This window comes from Zingiber officinale, chromosome 9A, assembly GCF_018446385.1.
Source record: "Zingiber officinale cultivar Zhangliang chromosome 9A, Zo_v1.1, whole genome shotgun sequence".
Lineage (NCBI taxonomy): Eukaryota > Viridiplantae > Streptophyta > Magnoliopsida > Zingiberales > Zingiberaceae > Zingiber > Zingiber officinale.
In genome coordinates, this window is record NC_056002.1 from 9,270,652 (window position 1) to 9,280,041 (window position 9,390).

The 9,390-nt window shown below is 37.7% G+C and overlaps 1 protein-coding gene across 1 annotated transcript; it reads right to left on the reverse strand.

Annotated features, from left to right (window-relative positions):
- Positions 1-1,298: 1,298 nt before the first annotated feature.
- Positions 1,299-8,689, reverse strand: LOC122021823 (kinesin-like protein KIN-8A). Its single transcript, XM_042579990.1, has 7 exons — positions 7,674-8,689; positions 6,206-6,479; positions 4,547-4,597; positions 4,358-4,450; positions 3,917-4,279; positions 1,872-2,540; positions 1,299-1,613 (listed from the first exon to the last, which is right to left on the reverse strand). The coding sequence occupies exons 1-7, from the start codon at positions 8,522-8,524 to the stop codon at positions 1,563-1,565; spliced, it is 2,352 nt and encodes a 783-aa protein (XP_042435924.1). The 5' UTR covers positions 8,525-8,689; the 3' UTR covers positions 1,299-1,562.
- Between the last annotated feature and the right edge of the window lie 701 nt (positions 8,690-9,390).

Below are 9,390 nucleotides of genomic sequence, written 5' to 3' on the forward strand. Positions count from 1 at the left end.
GAGAGATGTTTTTTTCAAAGAAATTCCTTGCTCCATCTGCACGATCAGCACGCATGGTTCTAAAAGAACTAAGGTCTCCAAGAAGACAACTAAATACATCTTCCTCATTGGTGAATCGAAATACAAAAAAAAAAAAAGTCAAGGCGAGAGAGAAGACCTTCACATCTTTGAGGCTTTCAAAAGGCTTGACCCGTTGCTAGGAACTTCCAGTGAATCTCCCCTTCTCTCGTCTCCTCCGAAAAAAGATGCACAATTAGCTTCTCAACACTGAGATCCACATACAATTTTTTTGAGTACAACCTCAGCTTCACAACAAGCAAGTCTGGAGAATAAGGAGCCTTGGGAACAATCACTCGATCGAGCGGGAGATTATGCAATCACTCTTATCCTTGACTAGAGGCATCAAATAAAAATGTGCCGCACATATTTAAACAAAACAAAACAAAATGCCAACAAGAAAATACTAACATGACAAGCTGAACCACTCCAGAACACCATAAACCCCCAAAGAAGAGCTCATTATTGAACTAACTAAAAGAAGAGAGTAGAGAAGACGATTCTCTTCTCTGAACTCATCTGAACAGATCAAACCTATGAATCTTCACTAGATCACTTAGAGAGTTGATCAAGCAAAACACAACCAAAGAAGAGCTTCTGAGAGGGTCATCCGAACTCTGCTAACTAAGCCACTAGAGTGTCACCCAATGGAACAATGGTCGTAAACCTTCTCTAGCCTCAGCAAGGTCCCTCATAAACAATGGTTCATCACATCACCCAAAGATGATAATTCGATTCAACCAGTGTATGGGTGAAACACCTTAGATTCAAATTATCTAACTTGTTTTAATTTAAAAATAAAATAAATTATTAATTATTGTTGGCAGACAATTAGAGAAAATTGATAACGAATAACTGATACTTTCTATACTTTTCTTGATAACATAATTAATTTGATCAACTGAAGCTAAAAAATACAAGTACATATATTACCTTTCAACACTAGCTTTCGCAATGGTGTTCACTAGTTTATCAAAATAATCATAAAAAAAATTTTACAATTTGCATCGGCATCCTATGCTAAATTGCTTGTTTGTGATTTTGTTACCTAAATATTTTGTTTGTGATTGTTTATGCCTAATGAATATATCAGCTAGCAATGAATGCTCTCCAAATAGGATTGAATTTTCCAATTAATTAAGATGAACCAATGATTCTCATAATGTGACATCCGAGACTATTGTGTGATGAATCAGATATTGACAAGTCAGTAAGCTTCTTATTAAAAAGTAGTTAAAACATACCAAGTAGACGACATAATTTTATTACTGGAAATCCTAGAACAAAAATTTTGCATATTCATTTAAATGCGTGAATACATCTGAGAATAAATTCCTACGGCCTTCCACAACTAACCTAATCAGTGGAGCCAAAGAAGCTTAACTAGATAATACAAAGAAGTACACAAAGTTAGAAAATATAAGATAACAAACCCGGGGGATTGCACCAACCCAATGAACTAGCACTAAAGATTATTTTGTACCTTTTTCTGCATCTTTCTATCCTCATTTCAGCAAATTCTTCAAAACATCAGGTCTTTGTCGTGCAAAACCCGGCTGAAAGGAAGTGATTTGCAATGTCAGGCCCCAACATTAGTACAAACCAGAATTTGAATTTGTGATATGAGCAGCGTCAGTAGGTAAATCCCACAAACGGACGTAATTATGAAAAGGATGATGGGGTTTTTTTTAAAGGCTCAGAACAGCTGCAGTAGTAGTACCAAACTTGTGTCCCATATATTATGGGGCCAGAATGTATTGCATAGCTGTTGTCATACATGATATATTTCAACTGACTAATTGGGGAATTTGTACCTGAAGTAGCATGGAGGGAGTTGGAAGAGCCTCAGCAGCGACATGGCTTCTAGTTTTCCTTCCATTTAAGGCTATAATTGAAGGGCTATTGCCAGTGGTTATGTCCCAGAAGCTTCGCTTTTTAGCAGTGGGAACAGGGGAAGCAAAACGATGACTTGGGCTCTTCAATTCCTTCTCCGATGTTACAGAGCTCTTTCCTTTACAGGCTTTTGAACTTGTGACAACTCTCTTCTCCCGTTGTCCTTCGAGACCATACTTTGTTATCAAGTCACGAATAAAATCATCTTTCTGCTTAAGCTGGAGAATATGCTCTTTCTTTAGTTGCTCTATCTCACTCTTCAAAGCCTTAACAGTCTTCTGTAGTTCTTGGACTACTGTGCTATTTGTCTCTCTTTTCTTGCTCTCTGGTGTGTTGAAGCAGTTGTTAGATAAGATAGATCGCTTGACTTTTCTTTGGGTTGAGCATGGAGTAACGAGAACAGAAGATGGTGCATTGGCAGGTGCAGGTGAAGCTGCCAATGATTGCGCTTGAAGGGTCAGCATCTTTTGCTGGTGGCGAACCAATTGCTGCCGCAGTTCACTGTTCTCTTTTTGCAACTCTAGTACTAGTTTAGCTTGATCTACTCCAGAATCTGGCACATGTATATGTTCCTCAACTGTCACACATCCCTGAAGTATGATGCAATTTCTCAAGATTGATGTACTTCTTAAGCTAGTAAAGATACTGCAAAGTTTGATGCTAAGAAGAAGTGCACAACTCAAATTGATCTCAAACAGTGTCTAACAGTACGGTGCACAAAACTTAAGTTGTACTTCAGGCATATGAGTGAGGGACGCAACCATTTAATGGATGAGTTGATCCACAAGGATGATCTACTGCACAACTAAATTGTACAAATAAAACTAGTCTTTCAAGTGACTGATTAACGGTGAGAATTATGTGTATTACCAATTTGATATGAGTCAATTTGTGATTCGACAAGGGCATGAGCTCAAATATGAACTTGAAAATGTCCACAAACGAGAGTGCATAAAATCTAGTACATGTAAACTCAAATTTGTATAAAACTTAAAGGATCAAAATATGATAATTTGTATCAAGAATGACTATGCAAGTTGCTAACTTGCTACATAGGCCGTGACAACCATGAATTTTCCTCCCAAGCACCACTCAAACTAGTACAAAGAACCACATGAACTGTGCGATTTGACCAAAGTCAAAATCAACAAGGGGTTGGCCCCTCACTTGTACATGCGGAGCACAATTTCAGCACTACAATGTTAGTTAAACACTATACACAATGTTAGTTGGCACTTGTTGGACTCAAACTGAGTTTCACATCTTCAAATTCAATTTAAATCAATACATCCCTTCCTTGTGGCTCTTTAGAAAACCTCTCCATCTTTATAAAAGAGACCCTATTGTACCATTCTAACTTGTACCAAAGTCAAGTAATCTACTTTTGAGTTTTCTTCTCTTATTTCCTAAAAGACTTCTACAACATTGGAGGTCCGTTGGGTCTCAAAATTTAAATTGCTTCCATTATCAGATGAAAATCATTATATCAAGGAGATGATTGTTGATACACAATGACAACATTGTCTTAAAGAGAAAGTCCAACTCACATCTCAACATTTGGCTACTTTCCAATAATATTGTCAAGCCATTGATTGCTCCATGTCAAAGAAAACACCCAAGGAGTTGTAGATCTATCAACCAACCAAGCTAAGTGGTGACCTAGTCAATGAGCTCACCACCAAGGAATACTATCTCTGTATGATTAAAGCATGTGGGGTCATCTCTTGTTGTGTCATTAGTTTACCAGATATCTTAATATTTAATATCTTTGTTCCTAATTTAGAGGCAAATAACTATATGTGTATACTTATATTTGTACTTACAGACCTACTAATATTGCTTTGTTGATCAGTCTCCTCACATACATAATCAGCATAATGTACATATAGATCAAGCTTTATCAAAAACATATTATGAAAATTATAAGGCTTCATTTTCATAGCCAAAGAAGTTAAGAGTAGCAAACCTTTGTTTTTATCTCCTTGGCACGATCAGCCCAATGAAGCGTATTCTGCGTTTCACCAAAAGAAAGATTGCTGGGACTTATATTGGCAATCATGACAGTGTTGCAAGGCCCTCCTAAAGAATCCTTGAGAAGTTGGGTGAGCTTTGAATTCCGGTAAGGTATGTGCTTCTTTCCCTCCACAAGGGCATTGATACAACTGCTTAAAGCAAGGAGGGAGCGATTGATGTTTGCACCTTCTATGGATCTCTGAGTCCGTTGATCAGTTGCTAGAGCCCTCTCTGAACCAGCTAGATCAATTAGTGAAAGTTTCCCAATACGTTTTATGATGCTACCTGAATCATTGCACTTGTATTCTGCAACAACCTAAGAATAAAAGTTCATGATTTTAGAAGCATGCCAATATATCTAAAGAGATTTCCATTAAAAAAAAATGATAAGCACCTGAAGTATTGCATGAGACCGCGAAGATGTTTCATTGACTCTAGTTGGTTCAGTGGTCCTATTTTGATTGCCTTGCTGAAGCAATGACATTACCTGTACATATGAGAACAACATAAAGAAAATAATTATAAAGACTAATGTCCCAAGTATTTGCATTAGAATAATTTTAAACAAGGAGGGCCAAACTACCTCATCTGTTGTGTAAGCTCTGTATTGTGTAAGGCCGGCAGCTACAATTCCCTGAAAAATTTTGACAAGTTTGTTGTCATGTTAAAATAAATAAGAGAGAAAATATGTTGTCCTTGCTCATAAGCATTTTTAGATCATTGAGCTAAGGTGTAATTTTAGATCATTAGTTCTATAATTCGTTTCACTACTCTAGGGTGTAATTTTATGAAGTACAATGACTAGAGATTCAAATGTCTTCCCAGAGTCAAATAAGAACAAAACCAATAAAGAATATATTTCTATTTAAATTTTGGATGTGAAAAATTTCATCCAAAATAATATGCAATAATGAATATGAGAAGTTGTATCATAGCTTAAACTAGATAAAGGAGTTAATAGCCTGAGAAATGGATTTAACTTACTAGATAAAATCTAACGGGTGTCTTCAAATCTTCTCCAAGTGAATCCCTGGTTTCCTCCTAATCATGTTATCCAATGAGTACTAAAACTCACTAGATAAGTAGTGGACCTGATGTGGTCCAGAGACCATGATATTTGTTTATAATGTACTAAACTTCATTCTATGTAGATTATTCTAAAATGTTATAGTCACTAAGCTTTTGACTCATTCAACCTAGGTAACCAAGAATAATCCTACAGTGATGTAAGATTAATGGGATTGAACCAAATGTTGGTAGAATATGAGCAATGGTGAATAATAGGTTGTTACTAGCACAACCAAGAATAGTGTTTTCTAGATTTGGACCAAACTGGCTTGTGACACCTCAACCAAGAGTTGCCTGATAGTTTGTCCAAACTATTTGTATACTTGAACTGTAAAACACAAATCAAGCCTGTCTAAAACCATAAAATAAAAAAAAAAGTTTTTAAAGGAATAAATAAAATTGCTATCATGTAACGGTTGAAGTATGAAGGTGAACAAAAATCCAAAATGGAAAATTTAAGCTACAACAAGATAACATTTAGCAAGAATGTAAAGATGAGCATAATAGAAGGGTAATAAGAAATGTAGTCATAAAAATATTAATAAGAAATGTAGTCATAAAAATATGATCAAGTCCAGCAAACACATAGCTATCCCATATTCTGGAACTGGAGATTGCCAGAAATTGGAGATGGTGAAGCATGTGAGGATGAGTGAGGTCTTTTGATTGGGTGGATCAAGCATTGCCAGAAATAATGAAGAGAATTGTGAAGTGAACTCTACAGGAATTTTGGGTTGAACCAAAACAGGGAAACAAGGATGTTCATATAACATGTTCAGGAACTGAACCAGTTGGATGAACTGGTTGCACTACTGAGAACTAATAAAATCTCCATTTCTTTGGCCGAGCTGATTTTACAAATATTGACAGAGAAAAAAAATCATAGAATTCTCACTGAGAAATGGAGGTAAGGTGGCCACAATCTTAAATTAAGCTTAAACATACAACAACAAGATGGAAGGTCTGTACAGTTGAAAAAAAAATCACAATATATAACTAAAAAGAGAAGCAAGAGCCATCATAGGTTCATAATTAAGCTTTCCTTTATTTTTTTTTATACAAGAAATAGCCTTCTGAGTCAAGTATAATACTATACAATCTTTAGCCTCTTTGCTGTAAAAAGTCACCAAGTTATAAATTAATCATGCAGAAATACAGCTTGCATTTAAGATACCTGTTTATCTTCTCTCAAGACAAGTGGTCTACCAGGGGATAACAAATCTCTAACAGTCTCATTGTAAACTTCCAGGTAAGAAAGCTGAACAGAGTGATCCCCATCGTAACTCCGCTGCCTAATCTTGGAAAAGAGATCCTTGATAGCTAGAACCATCACACCAGGATTCTCTATTGTTCCTAGCATTGTGTATGTTTTACCAGCTCCAGTTGCACCGTAGCAGAATACTGAACCATTCCTCCCTTGTAGAACACCTTCAACAAGATCTGAAGTGCTGAATAAATTTACAAGTGTAGCATAAAACACTATAGTCAGTCAAAACCAGAAGAATCTGATATTCCTTATCAAAACCTTGAACTAGAGAACAGAAAGTTAAGTTAATCACAGTAGTGTAGAGAAAATTAAGACAATATAATTGGCATTCAATTGCTTGGAAAGAAATATTAAAGTAGTACAGCATAATATAGCCAATATTTGACATAGCAAGGAATGCTAATAACTTGGCATAAAATGATAAGAGAAACCATGAGTGATTCATAGTAACCATAAAGTAAATCAAATAAGTTGATCACGAAGAATAAACAACTAAAGTCTGACATATATCAATGTCATCCTTGGACTACCAATACATAAATCAAGTATTATGCTAACACGTCCCCACGGGGGTGCCCAATTGGCTAGACGATGATAGATTTGCTATAATGGGATAGAGATCAATTTCCGGCAAGCGCATGCCCTCGAGGAAAAAAATTCTCCCACCCCCTAGTCACTTGGTGGTCGGCTATAAGCTGACCCTGTGATTTATCTCCTTTCACTAGCTTGGGGACGGGATATGAGGGGTGCCTGGGGTGATTTACCTCCCTTCACTTGTGACGTTGGGCTGTCCGCTAGGACCCATATGTGCTTCCAGGTGGAAAATTTTTACGAGGCAGGCTGGTCACCTCTAGGATTAGTCGGATCGAAAGGATGGGAAGGATTAACAAAACAAAAAAAAGTTTATTCTGCTAACAGCCTTTTTTGGATCATATTACTCAATCAACTCCTGAATGTACCAAAGATATCTTTAGTTTAATTACCAACTCACTCCAATGTATTTCCCCATTTAATTATTTGTTTGCTGGGTTCATTTTTTACTTTTTTCTGTGAATTACGTTCCTAATTTAATTTTCATGTAAGGGAGAAGTTAGACCATAGAAGAACAAGTAAGGCTTGTTCCTCAACAGCATATGCTTTTGGATTAGGGCAATCAATCAAATGTAACATTCATTACCAGAGTTTAAACTTAATCTCAAAGATAAGTTTAAAAAGTATTGTAGTTGTCTAAAGAATTGTGTATAAATCCCATCAATACCACGTCATAATAAACTGTTTTCTGAACAAGATAAGAATCATGCTTCAGACATGTGAAATAACTATAGAAAAATTTGAGGTAAATAAGCAGTTATATTTTAGAACAATGAGGTTTTACGTAGTGGTGTAGACTTCTTGCTGCGAAGTTGAGTCCGGAAATGAGGCGTCAAAGCAGAAATGTCGTCCTCTGACCCTCTTCAGACGGAGATAATCTGTCTCAGATGCAAACTCAGTCAAGTAAACATCTTTCCTGTTCACGATCTTGACACAGCACCGTGAGCCAGCGTCCTTCTCCTTCTTTGCCATTGGTCTAAGCCGGACGAAGACATTGATCCGGCTCCCTCCACCCTCCCTACTCTCCTCAGTCTTAAATTGGTTCCCCCTGCTTTCCTGGCTCCCTGTCTCCACTGCTGTCGCCACCCGATAATCTGTCTTTCCTCTCTCGATCCTCCCTTCCGATTGCATACCGGCGCTGATCAACTCCCGCAGTGAGAGCTTCTTGGCTGCTACCTCCTCAGCGCCTGAGGTCACTTCTGTCACCTTGTTGGGACTGGAAGACGAGAACACGATGATCCTGTTCTGGTCACGGACCTCGCGGTTCTCCTTCGCGGCCTCAGATTCCGGGAACATAATGCGGTTCTTGATCTCCGGTCTGATCGGCTCTCGATCCTCTGGCTCATGAGGTATTTCATTCTCCATCTTCCACCTGCGACGACCGGAGTCCACCAGCTCCACGCTGGGGTGGTGGGAAGCGAGGACGCGTGAGTCGATGCTGCTGCCCGTCGTCCTTGCTGCCGCATGGCTTCTCTGCTGCTCGTACATGAGGGTGAGCGCCCTCAGCTTGTCGCGGAGGCCGCGGTGCGGATCTCGGAGGAGCCGCGCCCTCTCCGGCTGCCCCTCGCGATCTTGACATGCCGATGGCAACCCATCGCGGCACGCCGAGATTTGCCCCCGGGTGGAAACCGGCATTATCCAATCGCAAGATCTCAAAGCGGACAAAGAAATTAGAGCATTGAATGGAGCAAAATGTTTCTTTGATCGATCTAGCTATCGGAAGATAAGTGAGCTAGGGTTTTGCTTGAGCTTGGCCTTTTTGTAACAGTGATCCCCGAAGCAATGTACTCGGAGGCGTGGAGAGGACTTTAGGAGGATACGAAGGATCAGGGGCGTTGATTGGGAACAAGATGGACGGCTGAGAGACTCTAGGCGAGAGGGATTTTAAAATTGGACAACGGTCGGAAAGCGTAACGGTACAAAAATATTTGAATCTGACCTAGTAATCATTGGTGCGATTTGGCTTTTACCACGTATCATCTGTTTGGGTTCACTTTATGGCCGCGAATAGCAGGCGGTCGGTTTAAATTACACATTTGACCTAAAATTAAGCTATGATATATTTTTAGTAATTTTATAACTAATATTATATTTTTTTCTGAAAAATATTTGATCTAGAATTATTACTTATATTATATTAGATTTTTAAAAATATTTTATGTAAAATACTAGATATAGATTACTATTAAATCTTTTGTATAATGGATTATATAGTTGGCTCAAGTTATCTCTTACTTTATTGGTGATCAAGATTTTTAGTTGCTTAATTATTATTTTTGGAAGGAACTTAATTGTTCTTTATTAGTATTAGAAAATAATCGTTATCAATTATAAGGATGTGAATCGTTGTAATCTCTTCCTTTAAGCAAGGATCATATCGTACCATTAATATTGTCTTTATGTGTGACTGTTGAATATTTTGAGAATATAAACTTTTGTTTCATTAAACGTAATTTTTTTTAATGTTTAATGTAATAAAAAAAATTGTAGTCGCTGAAAAG

Bases quoted from the DNA above. Each gene is read 5' to 3' on its own strand.
- LOC122021823 (XM_042579990.1), bottom strand. From the start codon at position 8,524: ATGCCGGTTTCCACCCGGGGGCAAATCTCGGCGTGCCGCGATGGGTTG. The intron at 6,480-7,673 runs GTAAAACCTCAT...AAATTTATTCAG, and splicing joins CAAGAAGTCTACACCACTAC to CACTTCAGATCTTGTTGAAG. The intron at 4,598-6,205 runs GTATCTTAAATG...AAAATTTTTCAG, and splicing joins TCTTGAGAGAAGATAAACAG to GGAATTGTAGCTGCCGGCCT.